Source organism: Nomia melanderi, chromosome 6 (assembly GCF_051020985.1).
Source record: "Nomia melanderi isolate GNS246 chromosome 6, iyNomMela1, whole genome shotgun sequence".
Classification (NCBI taxonomy): domain Eukaryota; kingdom Metazoa; phylum Arthropoda; class Insecta; order Hymenoptera; family Halictidae; genus Nomia; species Nomia melanderi.
In genome coordinates this window covers 7,383,584-7,405,700 of record NC_135004.1, presented here as the reverse complement: position 1 = coordinate 7,405,700, position 22,117 = coordinate 7,383,584, and the positions used below count along the sequence as shown (strand labels likewise).

The 22,117-nt window shown below is 43.9% G+C and overlaps 1 protein-coding gene across 7 annotated transcripts in view; it reads left to right on the top strand.

The window, feature by feature from the left end:
• Positions 1-22,117, top strand: part of Rbp6 (RNA-binding protein 6) — an 824,356-nt gene that overhangs the window by 660,309 nt on the left and 141,930 nt on the right. For all 7 annotated transcript variants that reach the window (XM_076368421.1, XM_076368426.1, XM_076368422.1 and 4 more), the window contains one exon: positions 12,618-12,666. In XM_076368421.1, the coding sequence (XP_076224536.1) occupies positions 12,618-12,666 (49 nt within the window). The remainder of the gene's footprint in view (positions 1-12,617; positions 12,667-22,117) is intronic.

Below are 22,117 nucleotides of genomic sequence, written 5' to 3'. Positions count from 1 at the left end.
ACCTGTTTGATTTTATTTACTCGCCCAGGTACGACACAATGACGTTCGAGGCTGTATAGGTAAAAATTACATAAAAGTTACTGTCGCAACAAAATATCTCTAGACAACGAAACAGTAAACTGTCTAAAAGGAAAATAAGAAAAAATAAATAGACTAACAAAAAATAAAACCAGTCCTTTTTCCCTTGTTCCGTAATGTTATAAAGTTTTAAAAATACATGTTAACTTGCTTGAAGTGTTAAATGAAAGGTCTTTTAAAAAATAATAAAACATTAAATAATGGTGAATTTGTGTTATTCAATTTTTAACCGTAACGAAAGTTTAAAGATACTAAAATAAAGAACTTGAAGGCGTTTATGAAATATACACACATCGATCATTTTTTATGAAATCTCTATTGTCCTCTCTACTTTCATTTCATATTGAAGAAACGATCAGTCTCTGTAGCAATTACCGAAGACTATGGTAATGCGGGTCACGCGGTGCCAGCTGGAAGACGTAGATGGCGTTGGCTCGCTATATTCTTATGTATCAGGACTTGAAGCATGACCTCGGTTTATCCCTCTCCCCTCGAGAGTTTCTGATGATATTAAATCTCCCTGCCCTATCTGATAATCCTGGCTACCATTACCCCCCTTGCCCCAGCTTAAATAGAATCGCATCTTTTTAATGGATTCGGGAGTAGCTGTCTCATTGATGTTTGCGTTGATACATTCAGGAAACAAAGTCGAAATGAATAAAGGAATATACAATACATTCATTTTAAAAAATACTTCCGACACATTTTTCTTACATCTTCATACAACCAACATTACATGCTGCAAAGAAACTTACATAAACTTAATTATCATTAAACATACAAGAACTGTAACTATATAATTTCACGAAAATTTACCTTTTACAGATATTACGTACAATTTACGAAACATATGTCTCGAACAAAAAAAGTATTTACCAAATTACCACAGAATGGGCCGTACATCCTATTAGTCTAAATCCGTCATACAATTTCGTATCGCCCAGCAATCCTCTCGACCGGGCAAGTTTCATCGAGCCAGGGAAATTGGCGGAGCATCGCGGGTATCTTCCAGATAGCATCGTAAACGCCAAGAATCTGTTTTACGGTCCGGGGAAACGGGAAATAATCGGGGTTCCCTTTCGTTCGTCCATTCCTCGCGCGGCCGTAGCTTTAAATGCTCGTGCAAACTTTTAGAATTACGTCGGAATAATTAGCCGGGACTCGATTATCGTCGAAGAGACGCGGGGAAGCGGACGTTCCGGCAGTGCTCGTTCCAGTGACGGACGAACGAGGGTTCGTCGATCTAGTCCATTTTCCTTATCTTTTTTTCGCCTTTTTTTCCCTTGGCCACCCGCCCGGTGCTTCGAGTTCGGTACTTTTTTCTCCGCGAAAGTAATCCCCGCGAGAAAAAGCATCCTTTCGGCGTGGGGGACTTCTTATTTCCGAAACAACGGTACCGGCTATCGATCCGGCATCGAACGACAGCCGCAACGACGTGTATTGATAGTCGCAGGCAGCGGCGGCTTGTTTGCTCGAAACATCGAATTTTCCGTGAGAGTTTACCGCGCGCCCTTCGTGTCGGCGTAGAAGTCGGAGCCGGCTTACGTGTCGCTGAATAAACGGATCAACCCCGTCCCCGCTTTCTTTTCGTTCCACCCTACGTTCGCCGCGCGGCCGCCGCGTCTCCTCGCGAGCCACTTAAGTTCTTTGCCCTCCTCCGTCTCGCCTTTCCGCATCATTATTCGTCGAGATGCTCCCCGGGAAGCCAGAACCGCATCAATGCCGAGGGAATTTCACGGGGATCGCGTACCCGTTCCGCTTCGAGACGCGTCATTATTGCGATTAGACGGCCAGATCTGTTTGACTGATTCCTCCTCGCTGTCGGCAACTGCGAGAAGAACAGCGGATGTTTGCGGATCCTCGAGCGGCGCGCTGAAATTTCGCCGATTCCCTTTCGCGACGGTTGGTCGTCAACAGACCGCGGAATTTCGTGCAAATTTGCATTGCCGCTTGAAAAATCTGGGGGAAAGTATCGGAGCGAAATCAAAATTTCCTTCAGTTGATCGGATGAATGAAATGTAACGCGATACGTATTTACTTTCTTGAGGATTTGTGTACACCACGAATGTGTGCGTACTCGGGACTATCGTCTGAAGTGTAGTATTTTTAGAATCCTACAGTTATATAGTAATTGATGATGGTAGTCACTGTTGGCCCTCGGAAACCGTGGCCCTTAATAATTAACGACTCGAACCTCTCCGATTCGTTGCAACCTCTTGCATTCTAGCGGGACTCGTTTCTTAAAAAGTTTCGTCGTTCGATTTCCAGCAGTGCGAGTCGTGGCACGGGTAACCAGAACTCGGGTTCGGATCTCTTATTTTCCGTTTCCCTCGGCGGGTTAGAGAAAGCAACGAAAAATAGAAGAACAAAAAGAAGAAGAAGGAAGAAGGAGGAAGAAGAAGGAAAGAGAATCGTGTTCCGATGAAAAAGCTCTGCGAAACTCCGGCCACGCCGGAGTTTACCTTTCAAGTCGGAGCGATGAAGTCGGCGGAAGAGAAATGGAGGACAAGAGCGGAATAGAGAAAGAAAGGAGAGTAAAACGAGTTCCGCACGCAGATGTGGAAAATAGATGTGGAACCGGCTCCGGCTCCGGCTCCGTGCTCAAAAATGAATTTAAGCTGAACGATGCCTGCACGGAGCACCTTGCGCCGGAAACTTTCGCGGAAAATTATATGAGATGCGCGTACACTTCCTGCCTAACGCGGCTAGACGCCCATCTACGTGTTTGTTCTGCACGTTTTTTTCCCTCCTCCTCTTCCTCGTGCCGTCCTCGCCCTTCCCGGCAGTCGAATGAGGAAGAATCAGAGTGCCAGGACTCTCGACTCTATTTAATTCTTGGATGGTACTCGCAACGAGACAAATTTTCGTTGCGCGCGTTAGTCAACACCCCAGCCTCCAACGCTGCTGCCATATTATTAAAAGCAATGGAAACTGATTACTTCACCTGAAAATTAGCGTTCTTCTGTTTTAAAATGTTAAACTCAAAAGGATATCAAATGAATTCTATAAAAAGCATTGGCTAATTATAACGAAAATAATTGAACAAAATTTCGATTAAATGGATTCATTAAATTCCGAGACGCTTCCAACCGTGGTTGATACATTGAATATATTATTGAAACTTTCTAATGCAGTTTATATTTCAGTGGAAGTGTTTATTTCGCACACAAACGGAATCGTTATTCTTGCAAATGTTCGAATAAAATTTTCAGAAGAACGACTTTTAGAATAGCATATCATTATGAAAGTATTTTTGAAAAATCCGCCTTTCCTGTCCGTCTTCGTCTGTGTAACGTTTTAATTCTAAAATTAAAGCAGATCCGGAGAGGCAAATCATTAAATCGAAATAGCAATTAAACGTGGTCCACGATACTTCGTAAGCTCCATTCCCGTTGAACTTCTTTCACATCTTCACCGCGTGCTTCACAATTATTATGTTTTTCAGCGGCGCGATCGGAAAAATTCTAATTGGCGCGGCTCTCAAATTAACCCGAGCCACCGTTCCCCAGTTTCGTAGAGACTTATTATTATTTCGACTGCGCCGAGCGTGGCTCACAAACGGCTCTCCCCACACCGCCGCCCTGGTAATTATTATTTCTAATTATTGACGACAAAAAGAAGCAGTGAAATCGGCGCGCCGGCCGAATAAATTCGCAGCGTGATATTTGGCGTTGCCTCTTCGCCATGTGTAATTAAGCTCCGGGGTTATTCTCGTGGCCGTATTGCCCGCGGTCCTATTATTCCGCGTTTCGTTCAATCAATCGAATTGTGCCGGCCGATTATAAAGCCTATAAGCGTACAACGTTCGCGGAATAAAGTATTGAAAGCAATCGGGAACGAGGAACTCTATTACTGGAACACTCTTCGGGCGGACTGAACGGTTTTCGTCGAGAACCTTGAAGAAATCGGACCACGCAATTATATCCATGGAAATAATTAAATATTCGAATCTTGCACACTTCATAAGAATTCACGTTCAAAACTTCAATGCTTATTACTTACCAAATTTAAATTTCATACACAACAAAATTCTCTCGAACAAAGCCATTTTACACAAATCCCAACAAACAGGCTTTTATAAAGAGAAAATTCACGCGGCAAAACAAAAGTCAATAAATGTACCACGAATGAAACCTTCGTCTTCGCAGGTCCATTACACGTTGAATAAATTTTGTTATTCCAGCCGGCGGGGTGAAATAAATATCACCAAACGTTCGCCGGACACTTCGTTCCCAGTCGGGCGGACGAAAATTCGACAACCGAGGACACGGAAGCGCATAATTATTGTCCATTATACTCCGACGGAATTGGCTTCCTCGGAGCGGAATGCTGTTCAGGAATACAAAGCACGCCCGCCGGTGGGGAACGGGGGTGTGGAACAAACATACAAAATCGGAGGAAAACTGCGGGGGTGGCGGCGCGCCGGTTGAAAAGCGGCGTGTCGCCTGGGCTTGCGGGTAGAACGCGTCGGAATCAGAAACGGGGAGGCTTGAAGCGGGAGTCCAGAATCCCTCGAACAGCGGAGATTTAATACAGCTCGCTGCATACTAAATCTGCGCAGACAGAAGTGCGGCGGTTGCGATAGGGCGCGACACGGAACGCGAAATGGCCGTGGAGAGAGGAAAACTCATCGAAATCCGTAGGCTGCTAGCACGCTTTTACCCCTCGATCGTTCGTAAAGAGAGCGAAGAGAGAAAGTGAGTGACGAAGAGAGATGAAATGAGTGGGAAAAAGGAAAAGGGGAAAAAGGGGGACGAGTACAGGGCGGGCGATGGAGGGAACATTCTTTGGAAATCCTAGAGCTGCTTCTGTAGCGGCGCTTCTGTTACCGGAGGGGTAAATCGGTATCGTTTCGTTTAAATCCACGTCGTTTTACGAGCTGGCGACGGTGCAAAAAAAATGGGAAACCTTTCACGAGACGGCGTTGCGCGGCCCGCACTTCTCTCTCCGTCTCTCTCCGGCGCCGGGAACGGTGTTTATTTTAGAATGCTTCGTTCGTCGCCGTAAATGCAATTACGATCTTCCTGCGGGAATCGATTATCGCATTAGGCTATCTCGTCGACGCATCGGCTTCTTCAACGGCGGGGATTTAAATAGAAACGTTTTTGGCCCCCGGTCGCGTCCGTGAATGTAAACAGTGCACACCGTGAATACGATATGAGCGACGACACCGGGAAATTCGACTTAAGGGTAATTTTATGGAGAAGATATACGGGGTGCATTGGAAGTCGGGCCGAGACCGAGAGGAAATGGCTCCTCGTGCAATATTTAAGGGCAAACAGTGAAATCGAATCTTCTTCGCCGGAGTTTTGGGAATAATTTCCTGGAACGTTACAGTGAAATATTCGTTGATTATTCGATTATCGTTAAACGCGTACGATATTGATGCTGCTAGTAGGAAAATTTGGAAGGAACTTACAATACCAATGTTCACTAGGAAATTTCCACTGCTAGAATTGGAACGCTATATCTTTATAGCTTAGAAGCAATCGTGAATCTACGGTATAGTAAAATTCTATCTTTAGTATCGACTATTTTCGAACTCACTTACGTTTTAGAAGAATTGTATAAGGAATCCGCTTTCGAGAAGAGGTCTTAACCGTCGTACGTGCAACGAGATCGTACCAAATCTCGCGGAAGGTCAGATGCAAAAGGTCAGCGTAAAGGGTACGGCACTCGACCCAGTTCCGCGGCGCCCTTTTAAATTAGTTTGCCAAACAAGAAAACCAGTTCGAGCAGAGGGAGATGAAAGGTGCCGCGGGAAATAATGCGAGGTGTGCCTGGCGAAAAGGGAAACGTCTCGGGGTATAAAGGGCAGGACTCGTAAGACAGCAATCTACAACAAGGTCCACGGAGAGCTGTAACATGACTAGAATCGAACTTGTAATAAGGTACACCTCGCCCACTCACCAGCAGTCGATTGCTCCGCAGGGACCGCAACCCTCCTCCCTGTCTTCCTCTTCTTCCCTCCCATAACCTTTCGATATTGTTCGTTTGCCAGTTTTCCGCGTCGAAGCGGAAACCACGAGAAATTAAAATTATATCAACTTCCATTATATAAAAGCAGTTTCCGCGATTTGTTTCGCTCGATTATGGGAACCTGCGTGCGTGATCGAGTATTGTAATTTATAGAACATTGTGTTGTGGATCATTCAAGGAATTAACAAAACAGCTGTTGCTTTTTCGATTTGCAACATTATTCTTGCATTATTTTCTTCTCGTGATTTTCTCGTCAGAAGTCTCGAAGGGGCCTCAGCATCTTCCTGAGATTTAAAAACAATTGTTGAACTTTGAAGGTAGAACTTGTGTAGAGTAATTCAATTATAAACAGTAGTTTGTAGCGGTAGGTGCATCTAGACTTAGAACAAGTTTTAATACCTGTTAAATAAATAAGAAAACGCATGGCCCGAAGTTAACCGATCGAATGTGTCTTCGCTTAGTAGTTACAGTTGGAAATTGGTCAGACCTACATGTTCAGCCGCAATATAAGAAGCGAGCGTATATGCCCTACGTTTTCTCAACTTCAGATCTATCAACTATAGAACATCAAACAAATATTCGCAATAAACATTAAAATACACTAAGCATTACTAACCATGCTTGTCAGTTAGTTAATCGATTAGAGCTAGTTAAACTTCTTGTGAGCTCGTAAAGACATAAGATATCGACTTATTCGCTATTCTTACTTAAAGTCTTCGTTAATAATTCATTTCAGTTTTAGTATTCTCTAATAACTCTGTTCGCTTTTTAAAGTGAGAGTACTGGGAAAAGGAAATTAATTTTATACGGTCTCGCGGGACAGAAACGAAGGAAATATTCCAATAGATAAGTTAATACTGATTTTACTGAATCCAGCGGAGAGATTGCGCCATTCGTTTCCTGGGGATAATAGCGCAAATTAACGCGAATCAAACGAGCAGAAAAGCTAGAATAATTACTCGAGTTCTTTATGTAACGCAACAGACCGCGAAGAACTAAATATTAAAGCACTCAAAGGAATCGGGCCCCTACAAAGGATTCTTTAAGAATTTATATTGTTCCATTTCCAGAGCTTACTTTTAATTACATCCGTTTCTATTCTTTTATTAGGTTGGTGCATATGAAATATCGGTTTTTCTTTACATGTGAACGTCTCCCTGTTTTCGTTATGCTTTTATTTTTGGCATAACCTCGTTTATAGTAGTACTATTCATTGCTAGTAACATTTCAACAAAGAAAATTTTCTCAAAAGTGTTCCCTTTTGTTATTTGTTTCGAATTTTATACCGATATGAATTCAACCGATATTCGTGTAATTTTTTTACATGAGTATAAACTTGGTAATAATGCTGCAAAAGCTGCACGCAATATAAACCAGGCGTTTGGGGAGAATACTGTTAACGATCGAAAAGTGCAGCGTTGGTTTGAAAATTTTCGGTCTGGTAATTTTCCCTACAAAATGAACCGCGTGGAAGACCCAAAAAGTCTATGAAAAATGATGCTCTGAAAGCATTGGTGGAAACGGATCCAACTGCGTCTATCAGGGAACTTGCTACCAGAATGAAAGTTGACCATACAATAATATTGCGAAACCTAACCGCGCTAACTCTTTGAATTACATTTTATAAATGAAAAATTGTATAAGTGACAATAAAAGCCGCGACTTCGCAACAGAATTCAGTCGTTAAGAGATAAGTTAAGAAATATTCGGTAACTTTAAGACGTCGAACAATCAAGACCTCTTTCTTCAAGCTTTTTATACGTGCCTGTCAGTTTGTTGACTTCTGTCAGATTTATTTCCTCCGTCGTTGCCGCCTCAGGTAAGAATCGATTCAACCCCCTTTCCCGTTACGCTTTCGCTCCACATCTTGTCTATCGATTCCGCCTGACATCTATTTTTACCCGGCGTATGCCACCCTGTGTGTTTACCTTAGAATCTTCCCAGCTGTTATCATCGAATTCGATCGTGCACGGTTGTTACGCGAATTCTTATAACTAAATTGCGAATTTTCGTTCATTCGCGGCAAACGCATGAATGACCACAAAAATGTATTCCTGTCTTTACAACGCAAAGAAACAACTAACGTAAAATTTAGTAATACGTATTTTCTGATTACTGGAATAACGAAATTAAACTTCACTTTCAAAGTATATTTTCGTCAATATCCGCAGTCTCTCTGTGACCGAACCATCGTTCATTCAATCGACCTTTGTTTTCAGCTTTCGGAAAAGAATGGGCAAACCTAGATTTATAATTGATTAGCAACAATGCATCGGTGTATTCAAAACCGGAATACCAACGATACAAAAGGCACACACTTTGTGAAAAAATCGAGGAAGTAGAAGACATCGCGATGAAGAGAGGTCCCTGGTGTGTCAGTCTTGCCTTACGCTGTGATGCCTCCTCTGTTTTCATTAAAAGCTTCAACTGTTCTCCCCCCCCACCCTCCTATCTCTTTCTTTACGTATCCAGTCCCGTTTTCTTTTCCTTTTCTTCGTATAATATTACTTTTTCTTTTGAAAGTAAAACCGGGACGAATGTCGTCTAAAAGACTCAATTCCTTGCTCTCAAAGCAACAGGACGTCAGTTGTTTCGATGAATAACCGTCATCTTCCTTGATGTTCTCATTTTTTCTCCCTTCCGCCGGTAGCTGTTACTTCTCATGGACAAATGCAAACAGTTCCGCGACGACGCGATCACGCTTTCAATTATTCTCCATCAAAAAAGAGGACTTACACGCGGCCCGGCCTCTCGATACCCCCGACAAAGCGGATCTCGAGGAAGCTGGCTGTTTGCTTACTTCTTCTTTTCTCTGTTTTGTTTTCAATCCCCGTTCCTTCTGTTGCATTCGCCACGCACTTAACGATATTCAAACAAACCCTGGGCTGAGCGAGAGGGAGAGAGGCTGAACCACGAATTCAGACGATTATGGCACCGCTGTGTACGGTATTGTTGTCTAGAGAAACAATAAACGATCCTCGTGAGAAATGGTGAAAAATCTCTACTCGTATTCGTCGTGCCTATTTTTCAACCGAAAGAAGAAAAGAAGGCGAGAGTAACCGTTGAAATTAATTTTCATGGAATATAATCTTTAAGTATTATATTCCTATTGTATCAATGAAATTGCAATAATGGTCGTATATTAGTTTTGTGTGCATTGATTTCATTTAAAACATTGTAGTTTTCCTACTGTTCCTCGTTTACGCGATGAAACACATTTTCCTTCCGACTGGTTTTATTTTCAGTGGCCAACATTCACGAAGATCTGCATTGGAACCTCGATCTTTTTAGACACGCCCTTCCGATGTTTCCATTGTGAAACGTATTACATAAAGCTCGGCAAAAGGATTTACGTTGCGTTGACAGATGCAAACGGGATGAAACTGTCCCCTTATGCTCGCAACGAAGTCCATCGAATGTTAATCGCATAATCTAATATTTACCTTTGCTCCACACTGTTGCATGACCCTTTCCCCTTTTTATTGTTTAACATTTGCAAGATACATTCCTTTTATCAAAATAAATGAATGAATTGGCCAATACCTTTAACTATCGTGTAACAAAATATCATTACATACAACGGAAATAAAGTGACGATAATTAGACAAACTGCGTCTAATACCTTCCAAACACGAATACGTGGTTCCCTGAAGTTTTTTATTTGCATATGCAACTGAAACCAAACAATGACGAGTACACTGTTTAAACACCATTAACACTAACCATACCACGAACCTTCGAACAACCAGTTTCAAAATCTGATTAAAAATCCTGCGTTTTCTTTCGTGCATTTAGCTTCCTATCACTTTCTGTCTCTCCTTTTGTTTCTCTTTCCACTAAGAAAGATGGATCGTCTAACTTGTTCGCCTCTCTTTTGTGGCCAATTATTCGACTAGTTACGACAGTAATAAGTATATACAAGGTACCGGTACGGTTAGCATTAAAGAGTTAAATAAGTGTGACGTAAGTAAACGTTCTATAATCCATAAAAGCCGATTGTCCGTTTACCCGTGTCTCCCGATTAATTCAGCTAATCGAGATTCCATGGCATTCTCGTCGGAATAATTCCCGATCCGTTTTCACGTGGTACTGCGGCTGCTACTTCTGCCGTCTCGGGCTCGCTGTCCTCTCGCAGGAAGTAGGAAGGAACAAAGCAGGGAGGAACTCGTAGGGCGACAGGGCCGGGAGGAGGGTAAAGGTAATCCCTATTGTTTCTCCTGTCCCATAAATCCTACTAGCCGCGTCGCCTTCCCGCCTCTTGCGATTCTCCGGTACCCGCTCGCACTTCAGTTACCGACAACACCCCCGTCCTCGACCCTCCCCCGCCACCTGCCGCAACTCCCGTCGTTCTCAATCCCCTTGCTACGCCTTCCGCGCTGGCTCGTTTCGTAAATCTCGGTCCAGCTGTGCTTTACGACACACATGTACTTCCTGGAAGAATACAGCCGGGTCCTATCTCTAATTCGGCGAGCACGCTTCACTCTTCCGCTGCGGATCGGCACGGGAGAGTTCGCCGAACGTTCGTTACCGGATCCTTCTGGGACCACCGAAAGCAAAGGCCGAAATCCTGACTCGTAGGAATTTATTGCCAGTGATTAATGTAATCGTGTCGTCGTCCGAGACGGCGACTCTGTTGGTGTCCCATGGGTATTCGTGAATTGAAACAGTGGAAAGAAATGTGATATGGAATATTTTGAGGAAGATAAAGTGGTTTCTATTGTCCATTTAAATGTTCGGTTGGTGAGTGAGGTAATGAAATGATGCAAGGAATTGTGGGAATTTTTGATGTGTTTATAATGTTTTCTAAACTGTGAAACAGAGTAAAATGATAATTTTAACAGTAACGTATTTTCAGAAGTCTGGACTTACTAGGCTTGAGAAGCCTTTTATTAGTCTTTTTAGGGTTAACAATCGACTGCAATAATTTCTATGTAAACCCAGTACTTCCTGTCTGTTAAAAGATTCGTTCTGTTGTTCTAGGTTCTTCTCAGTGTTTCCATAACCTTGTTTACGATCCATAAAAGCTTTGAATGGGGTGCTTCGGGCTCCTAACACGCAGAAGGGTTTGTTTTTCCAATAATGCCGTCTAAGAACGATTACTAATTTCCACCAGTGGATAATCGATGTCTTATTGCTTCTCATCAAGTGAGGCTAACATGCTGCCAATTTGTTTGTCATCGTTGCATTCTACTAATTACTCTATTAGTCACATATACAAGATATTATGCTTCAAATAGTTGTGACATTGACAGTAATTGCATTTTACTCTCAGTTATTGTGAATGTACCATTCTAACTTATGAATTAATTTATTGATTCATTAATATTATAATGTCCGAAGATGTGATATTAACCATGAATTTATTATGCAAATATGTCGCTTGTAATATTATAAGCAAATACATTATATGTCAATAAACCATGTTGAAATTGAAATATTAAAATATTAAAATTCGGCATGAAATTTACCTTATCACGCGAATAGGTTAATGAAAAAGACATAGTGCTTATAGACACGATTTCAGTGGTATATTATTATTATTAGATCAATCAACGAGTTTCATCGTTCTATCTATAGTCGATTACATCCTATGTATCCTATAATGCACCTCATTCTACTAACCTACTCTCCTTGTTTAAAGTTGCACGAGCAGAAGGAATGTGTAATTTGATTGTGGCCTTTTATACGTCGAGTTCGGAGCTTCGCGATTTTGGCTTGTCCTTCACAGGGTACCGTATATATTTATAACTGTCCCAAGTTTTAATCTCCCTTGACGTTGTATCCGCAGCCTCAGCTAAAGTATAAGACAAAGCACAATTTCTGTACCAGCCACTAGTATTTCGTTAAAAATTCAACGGCGAATATGTCGCCTGAAGTGCACTCTCCACGTCGGATTATTCACGAGCAACGAAAAGAACTGTAACGACCAAAAATTTCTTCTGCTTTTGACAACTTGAACCCGCACGATTTAATTTCAAGAAACTTACCTAACCAGCGTACGTCGGAATGTGGTTTATACGAACTTTCGTAAGTCGCTTCGTTTCGAATTGCAAAAGAAAATTAATGGTATTGTTATTTATTAATATATTTATTAATATCGATATTATTTTCTGTCTACTGCAAACGATCGTAAAATCATAACTGTTTCTCGTTTACGATAAACACGACTGCCTACAATTATAAAACAGTAAAAACCGTCGAACGCGAGCACACTCTTATCATCAGCCTCTTCCAATTCCCAAGGGAAGTAAATGAATTCAATTTCATTCCCGTTTCCCCAGATCGCATCGTAAAATTTCGATTTTACTTTTAAACCCTACTGAATATCGTTCGTGTCGAGACACGATACGCTCGGCGAACACTGCATCGAGTAGGTTCATCACTGCCGACCCGTAACGAGAATGTGAAAAATACGTATCTCGAAGTATCCAACCAAATATCGCGTTTCCCGGCAAACTGAATATAATGCGCGCGTTACGCGGCCGAAACGCGTTAAATTAAATTCAAGCCTCTCGCCGCATGGAAGCACGCTAATTAACGTGTTTTTATTGAAATTGCAGATTGAGGATGCCATGCTGATGTTCGACAAGCAGACCAACAGGCACAGAGGTGAGTGAAATTTATGATTTTCCCTGGAACCGGTTCTGTACACCCGCGATACAATAATTCGATACGAGTGGCGCATCGCGAAGGGGTGCTACGAGGGAGAGGAGAGAAGCGTTGGGATGTGGGGAGCCGGTAATTACTGTTTAATCACCGATGATCGTTAAAACGTGAGAGGAGTGCTGACCACGCGGGTCCGCCGGCAAAATTTCGATGCGCACCGCGCGGTGCGTCGGCCGCAGCGCTACGTGGAACTTCGCCGCGCGCAAATATGTTGAAAATATGGTCGAGACTATTCTGTTTAGCGAGTCAATAATACTGGCATTTCGCTCGGAGATCACGGATCGGCTAATTAACGAGCTGGCTCGAAACTATAATTAGTAATTACGATAATACACGACGTCAATACGCCGGCGTCGGTGCAACCGAAGATAAATAACATTAATTTGACGCTGCGATCAATCGGACCGTTAATCACGACGGTGATTGCGCGATTCACACCGGCTCGCATCGAAGTTCTTGCGATTTCCGTGACGCTTAATCGCGCTTCTTTGCAGTTCTAGGATGAGAGAAGGGGCGAATTGGGGGAAGAGGAGGGAAGATGGAAATTTGTAGCTTGTTTCCTTCGAAATTGTACGTGTAAGGTTTCTCATTAAATTTGAACTATGTTGGATCGGTTGAAACGATATTTCTTCTTTCCGTGGTTTCTATGTCTTTTGTACATCTGTACTGTGTCTCCATTGGATATTAGGGTATTCAGATACGGGGGAGTTTGCTAGACTCGTATGTTATGCGATGAATTCAATTTTAATAGATTTGTCATTTTTTTCGGGCGTTCTAGCTATTTCATCGTACAATGCCGCTAGAAATTCACAGTGGTTCGCGCGTATGTATGTACAAAAGAATATGGGTTGAGAGATGGACTATGGTAATTTTATAGGGACCGGTTTCCGTTCGGATTCTAATCGAGCCGCAGGATGATTTTACATTTTCATATTTTCCCCGCGGAACGGAATTCATTTCGACGTTTATACCTGCACGCGGAGGGGATGTAAATGTTCGGGCCGTTTCGATTCTTGGCACGCGTCGCTTCTTTCGTTCTTTATGTTAATCGCACTTGAATAAAAAGCTGCGTAACCAGCCACCTACGATCACGGATTGTTATGCGTCACGCGACTGACTGAAATTCAGAGGTGTCGCCGAGTTTGCAGTTCCCGGCGCCTACAAACAAAGTGGTCGCGCGATAACAAACAAACGACTTCCGACGAATCCTCTTTCGTGACTTACGATGGACTTCCTAACGTGCAGTTTTTCAATTTCTTGGAATATTCTACTCTTACCGAAGATTCCACAAATTTTTTCTTTAACGATTAAAGTTTTCATTTGTTATACCAACCTACCTGCTACAACTGTGTTAATGCAATTAGTGTCATTCGAACAACGAATGAACGCATTGTAGATTTTCCAAACCATAAATAAACGTCACAGTCTACGCATGAAACAAAGACTTCAGTTTTAATTTTCCAACGTCGCCTTCAATGAACAGTTCATGTGACAAGATGATTAAGTCAAAACAGAGAACAGATTGAAAGCAGTAAACTAGTCAATATTGTCAACTTTCTTGTTTTATTTCAGTCAAATATAATACACAAAATATGATTTCTTGGTTTTAACATTTAAACAAACAAGGATTGAAGCATACATTCTTCATCGCCGATATTGTTCAGTCGTACAACAGGTTCTTCGGTATAATAGTCGCGAGACTTTGTCCCGCCGTCCCAAGTAATTTTCCAGAATCTCGATTGATCTTGAACGATAAACGTTGACGCGAAGCCTGTAAAACGAATCGCTTCAGTGGACTCGAGAAATCAGCGAGAATCGAGCGGCGGCAGTTACAGCGATGCCTCTCGAAATGAGATCGTTCAATCGGAGGAACGAGGTATCCAGAGCCGGGATGAATGAAATATCAGACTCCTAATGTAATATATACGCCGGCCCGACTTTCACTACCTCGTACAAGGGGTAAAGAGGGGCGAGCTAGATAGAAGGTGGGCTCGAAGGGTGGAGGGATACGAATGGCAAGGGGTTTCGGTGTCGCGAGCCTGGATCCATTCACGTCGTACCTTGAATAGGATCGATAATCGTCAGCGATCGAGGTACCCCACCCGACCGATAATCGGGAGTCTCTCTATCTTTTTTAAGGGTATCCGACCTCCCACCGCCATCACCGCCGCTACCACTACCAGCACCAGTACCATCGCCCTACGTTTCCATCCCTTCTGCTCTTGAGTAGAGTGCCTGCCGGGTCTCAGTGATAGATTCTAATATCGCTTATGAAAAATAGGGGCAAATGGGATATGAAAGCTGGCTCCCTTCAATGCCACAGGGGTTTCCCGCCGCCTCGAGGGGGTGCAAGAAAGAAGGAAAGATGGAAAGATAGAAAAAGAGAGAAAGAGAAAGAAGAATTGGACCGCAGGTTAGCAGGGTTGAAACGAGAGGGATGTGTTGCACGTCTCAGCAAACGGACGACAGCGAGGAAAGGTGTAGGTGAAATAGCGGTGTACCTCTCGCGAAGAAAGACGAGAAGCGCGTGTACGTGTATGTGAGGGTGAGTGTGAGTCTCTGTGTATGCGGGCGCGGGTGTATAGAGAGAAGGAGGGTTGAAAGTGGGGAGAAGAAAGAGAAGCGAAGCAACGAGGTGGGAGAGGGTGGAGGGCTCTTTCAAAGCGGCGCGTAATCTCTCTCGCGATGACATCCAATACCATCCCCCGTCGGACGAGTCTGCGAACCTCAAACCTCGAACATCTCTACTCTCCGGCAGATTTCACAATATGGTACTTCCATAGCTGGTCTGTGACCCCTAAGGGGATTATTGTCGGATTTTCTGTGAACGTTGCGTGAGCAACTTCGACCGCAATCAACCAGACACCGATGGATCTTATTCGTTGCCCCGTCTCCTCGTTAGTCGGCGTGCCCGAATGCTACAAGTTTTCGAGTCATTGGTAACAGTTTGTAATAGACTTCGGCCGTTGTGTTGAAGTCCATAAAAATCCTCTAAGGGCGGAGTAATTTATGTAATAAAACAAGAACTTGATATACGAGATTTATCGTAACGAATATTCTTTTAAATCTCGCACTTCCCGTAAATCATCGGGGAATACGGTTCGCTCAAAAAGATAATTATTAAACCTGGACAAAGGTTTACGTTATCTGTACGTGCTTGATAACCCAGTGGAAGAGTCGATGAAGGAAATGAGGATGATGGGAAAAGAAATTCTTTAATCTAATTTTTCTGGAAATATCAATACGTTATATCGAAACTTCCATAGCAAGCAGTTTACTTTGTTGAACTAGTAACTGATGTTATCCACAACGATAAAAGTTTTCCTATAGGAGAATAGAAGATTTCCTAACAAGCGGGCGAGGCACGGTAACCCAAATTACGATTCCTTTCCAGCGGGGCGACGTGTAAAACGTACGTCGATCGTAGAATAAAAGGGCGGAGAGGGATCGTTTGCAGAAAGCAAGATCGTTCCTTTGATAGCCGACAACTCTCGCGGCGGACTGCTCGTGTCTCTTCAAGGTCATAACGTTCTCCGGGGCAGATTCGATTTCGATCCGCGTGCGGATCGAGCGGGTACCTGCGCCCGACAACGAGAACAACGAGCCAGGGTGCCGGTCGTGGAATTACAAAGCGAGAGATCCTTGTCGATGGTAACCGGGTGGCCCGACCTCTTTACGTCCAAATCCCCGAAGAAGTTGCCTCCTCGGCCGTGAAAGAAGAATCCGAGCGTTTCCGGACAATTTCGAGTCCCGCAGCGGGGCTATGATTTCCACGCGGATGGGCATGCTGCAATTGCAGCAAAGCGTATCTTCCTCTCTGCCGGTGGGTTAGCCCCGGCGAGGAGGCGCGACTATAGCTCCGGGCGCGATTATCCAAGCTTCGCTGGCCAAAGGATTTTCTCTTCGTGGAGCTCCGCCCTTACGGCGGAGGATAGGGCGCCGCACCTACAAGCCCCTGCGAAACCCACGGGTCCGTAGTTTCGTCTCGTACAGACACGACTGTAACGAAAGACCGGGCTCCCGTGTGTGTTCGCATGCACACGTTCGCAGCCCCCTACCCCAACACCCCTAACGGTTGCCGTTTATATACTACGGCGTATGTGTCCGCGCGTGTACCTTGTCATAAATTGCTGGCACATTGCTCCTGGATAGAACGTATGTGTTCCCGTACGCCCCCGAACTGTTTCGCCTCTCCGTCTCTCTCTTTCCTCTCTTCTCTGCCTTTTTCTCTCTTTCTCGTTCACATAGTCCCTCGCTCCGTCCTTCTTGATTGCCCACCGGCGATGCCCCAAAAAGAAGGACTTGTTTACCCATGCGTGAACACGCGTCAAAGGGACGTCGGCCTCCGATCGTTCATTGAATCTGTGTTCCCGTCATCCCCGGCGATCAGCGAATTGCCGTAACGGGAGAAAATTGTGCTCGAAGTAACCACGTTTTACGGAGACGTTTCCATGATTTTTGTGTGCCACGATTAAAGGGTTTGATCCGATCGTTTCTGTTATGGAGGTTCATAGGTTAAGATGTGCGTTTATGTGATTTTTATTTAGATTTGTTGCTTTCTTTCTGTTTTATACTTTTTTGGGATAACGCGGTATTCGGGGATTTTGAGATACGAAAGGTTTTCGGCGAAACAACGAAGCGTGTGGGGTTGGACAGAATGTAGATTCTGAACAGTAAAGAACGTTGCCTCCTCGTGACTCCCCTGCATTTACAAACTTGAACTTGTTCGAGTGTAAAATTCCTTAGTGTACCGTTCCGTGATTAAATCCCTAATTTAACAGTGGAAGCATCCCTCTGTTCCAAGTTCTACACAGACGCAAGTCAAATAACAGTTCGGAAGTCAATGAAAAGGGGCGAAGAGTCTATTCGCCATACGTCGTCCACGTTTTGCTCCATTGATCTCTGCTTGCATTCGAGAATATTAACTAGATAACTTGTTTTGGTTTTATTGTGTGTTGTAGGCAAATACAGCTACGAATAATCTTACTCGAGTAAATACACATTTAAACTGGACGGATAATTAATTCGTTTTTCTTCTTCTTTCATTACCTAATGCCAGGCATTGTTCGAGTTAATGTTAAAACAAACTTCGACTCTTTTTAAACTTCTTATCTTTTTATCCGTCAGAAATTGTTAATATAAAAACGATTCACCATTAGTTTCCCAATATTACAAACAATCCACCCACAAGATTTTTTAAATTTCCACCAATTTAATTAATCACGTTTGCATCCGAAAATAGCAATCATCACTCCCATCACCTTCTTCAAACCCAACAACAATACCTCCAAACAATATTCCCCAGGACTCAAGTTTCAATCCTTTCCGTCCTTGCGCCAACTTCTAATTTCAGCTCTCCCGCGGAGTCAAACAGTCCCTCAAAGAATCGGCGAAAGTTCGTCCGGCAGTCTAATCGTGACAGCCGAACCGTGTCACGAAGTCTCGACTTAACGAAGCTCGGAATTCCGTGTCAGCGGCTAAGGGGAATGGAATAGAGGTGGGGGAGGAGGGACGTGGTTGGGATGCAATTACCGGTGGGGTGGTCGGCTTTCCTCTCGGCTGGACAAGGAGAATCTCCGCGAAGTCTCGGGAACTCGTGGAACCTGATGCGACAGGGAGCAAGCGGCCGGATATGTTATGCCGGTTTGACGTAATCCTTGGGTCCAGGCATCAGACGATTCGGAACTCAACGCCGCGGATGACGGTGGCAGATTAGGGGCGACCAGCGGAGGGGCAAGCGGCAAGGCGGCAGTTTCCGCGTCGAGTCGGAGAGAAATTCGCGTTTCAGGGTCGGGGCAACTCGCATGGCGCGCGGTAAACCGTACCCGCCAACTTCGGCACGTATGCATACTGCACCGACGCTGCCGCCGCCACCGCGACTATTTCTCCGGCTCGAATAGTTCCGCTGTCCGGACTCAAACTTCCCACGGATTGGTCCGAAATAGTTTCGAAGCTGTTTCTAGCACTCCGTTCGGTTTCCGCCACTGAACCTCGCCGCGGCTCTCCATGCAATAGCAGCCGACCCAACTCGACCCGACCCGACCCGACTCCGTAACTTCTAAGATCACCGCGGCTCGTTCCAGAATCAGTCCTCCGGCTTCTAGCCGGGCGGAAAGCCGAGATTGATTTCCACGGAGTTCCGCGTTGTCGGTTCTTGATTGGTAATTGCGCTACCGGCGATCGATGAACTCCCTATGGAACGCGTGTCTTGAGAGCGTGGCGACGCGGCGGAACGCTCGCGCCGCGCCGCGACACAATTCCCTCTGCTCCGACCGGTCGGCCGAGTGAAATCGTCGTGCTTTAGTTAAATGCGTCGACGCTGTTCGTTCGGTGCTCGATCTGATTTGATAGACTCATGGGATTGTTTGGGATATTTATTAAAATGCGTTCAATCGAATATCTGTTATAATTAACTTAATTGATTAAATGATAGCTATTTGCATCTTTCAGGAAATAATTCTATAAGAGATAATTAGATTTATACTTTTGTTATATTATAATCGTCGGTAATCTAAATTGAGCGTTTGTCGTTCGATAAATTACTGTTCGATAAAATTACTGTTAGTGTACAACGAGAACATCGCGTTCGGCGACTATAAGTAGCCGCGGGGGCAGAAAGGTTCGAGCGTAAAATATTCATCAAGCTACGTAGACTTAGAAATGAATAAAGTTAAAAAAACTCAATGTGGTATCATTATTCGTATAGACAGTGGGATAGCAGGATAATGTCCAATCCCATTAATACTTTACAGAATTTGAGAAATCGAATCAGTAATTCTTGTCACGAGATAGGAAAAGGATCCGAAGTTTCTTGTATAGGTCTGCAGTGCATGTACTGTATGCATCTATGTATCTCTATATATTCTATGTAAAGAGTCTATTCCTAAGTAGAAAGTAAAACTAAAGCTGTTACAAGACCTTTTACCATAAGATGGAATAAGGTTATCCGATCTGTGTTTGATAACATATTTGTTTTCACTTCGAGCACCAGCATTATAATGTACATCAAAACATTAACCATTAAAATTCTGTTCGTTCGTCAGTTTCCAAACGAACTACCATCTTACCGATAACGTAATGCCGCCAGCCGGTCCCTCGCATACGTTTCTCAACCAATACTCGTCGCGTTCGCGCGGCGAAAAATAAAAACGGCGGAGCGACGTTCCCGTTTCACTTCAAAAAATCAGGAAGAAATTAGAAACGGAGCCCGGCGCTCTTTAAACACGCGCAAACACGCGGAACGTCGGCGGGAACGACAGAGGGTTGAATTACGGAGGGTTAAAAATTTCTGGTATTCGTCGAAGCGTGTTGAAAAGTTTTCCCCCGCGGTGCGCAAGGTTGATGCGAGGCTCTCGTGAAAATATCGTGTCTTTTATGAAGGATCCCGCGTACTGGAACATTTTTCTCCCCCTCCAACCTTGGAAAGAAGGGGCGGCGGGGGCGGGGTTTTAGTCGGTCAAAGAAACTCTCGAGGCATCGCCTTTTGGGAGCAGGCACCAACGCCTGGCGAGTATCTGCCTCCGAGCAGAGTATCAGAATAGAGTTTCGCGCGTCGCTGGAACTTTCGAAAACTCCGCCGGTGGAAGTCGACCAGCCGCTGCTTTCGAAACTTCTGAACGATGGATGGTTCCAGGTCGTGGATGTTACGTAAAGGATCAGGCTTGGTTACCGTCGCCGTCCGATTCAGCCTAAATATGCCGCTGATCCCGATCTCGACGTTTCACCCGGCGATCCTCCACGGAATTATTGACGACTCCCTATTTCGAGGTCCGACGTCAGGCCATCCGAATTCGGCGGTCTTTCATGCCCGAGAACCGACCGGCTCTGATTCAGAGTCGATTTCTTCGAATTTCTCGACTGCCTGGGAACTTCCCGACAGCAAGACCGATCGATGAATAACTTTCCTCCGTCGATGCATCGAGTTGGTACAAAAATGATGTCGACTTCTTGAACACGCGAGTAACTCAATTATCGTGCCTTCGCTCGGTTTGTTACGTTCATTGTTTCTTCGTGATTCTGATTGATTAAGGATTTGATGTATTTCTGGGTGATTCTCCGTTTCAATCTTTTTCAATAAATTTAAAAATTAGCGTTGGTTTTATGCGAGTACGGATAATTTATTCTTTAGAAAGGATTATGTGATACTATTAATGGAATTAATTTATTCAAAGTATGAAATTTATAATTCTGTTATGGTCTCTAAAATTCTTTATAACGTGCCGCGGATTTAGGTATATTCTATACCGATACACTCGACATCGTTAATACGTACTAAATCATCGTCGACGCTGATTAATATTATCTTCGCGGCTGAACTGGTAATTTAATTTCGAAGCTTAATGAACTCCTAATCACTCTTGGTGTATTTAGCTTGAAACGGGGACGGAAGCTTCACGATGATGCAACAACGGGAAGCTATTATTTATCCTTAAAATAATTGACGCGATTATTCGGGCGAGCTTCAAATACTTCTGAAAATTAAACTATGCGCAGGCATTTCAAGCTAAAACGCATACAAGAACAATTCAATTTTTTTTAGGAAAAATTCTAAATAACGGTAGTTGAAAAGATGTGTCACTGGTAGCGAATAGATAAAATTAATAATACAAATAAATAATTACAACAGTACTAAAGAATGTATTCTCGCACCATGTAACATCCCTTAAATATTAAACATTCCTTTAGAATATTGAAATTTTGAAAAAATTTACATTTGCTACCTTCTGAACGCGAACACGCTGTGTACGTCTCCGAAAGCGATGTTTGACTAGCTCGCAGTGGTTTCATCTGACGCTAAGCTTGTTTGACGGAGGAATAAATTTCATATCGGAGAACGGTCCCACGGTTTCTATTATCAGTAATGTAAGCGACACCGTTCCGTGCTGCACAGAATTGATTCTTGCGTTTCTATGTCGACGATCGGGCTGGCGAGGGGTGGCTCCGTCGCCGTGTCCCTGATTTCCGTAAATCCGGATCTGGAGACGAGATAGGGGATCTTTATCAGCGAGGTAGCGTGCGATTCACGGCTACGATATCCACTGTGCATAACATAATCCGACCGGTTTTCGGTATAAAAGAAAACCGATGCCTCAACTCGGTGAAAGGAGTTTCTTCCCATTCTATTATGGGAATCTTGGAACGTCGCATCGACACGCTCCAATTGTCATCTGCATTACGACCGTCCGCTGTGTTATATTCCGAATGGAGGATCCCCGCGGCAGGTGGAGGAGCAAAAGATTCTGAAATATTGAAACGCGGAAAACGGTCCCGCCACTTTGCACCCCCCTCCCCACGCCCTCGCTTTACACTGCGCCGCATCTATGCAACGACTCTATCTCGCGCTTTCTGTTTCCCCGTCTTATCTCCCATCTCTCTATCGAAGCATTTTTCTCTT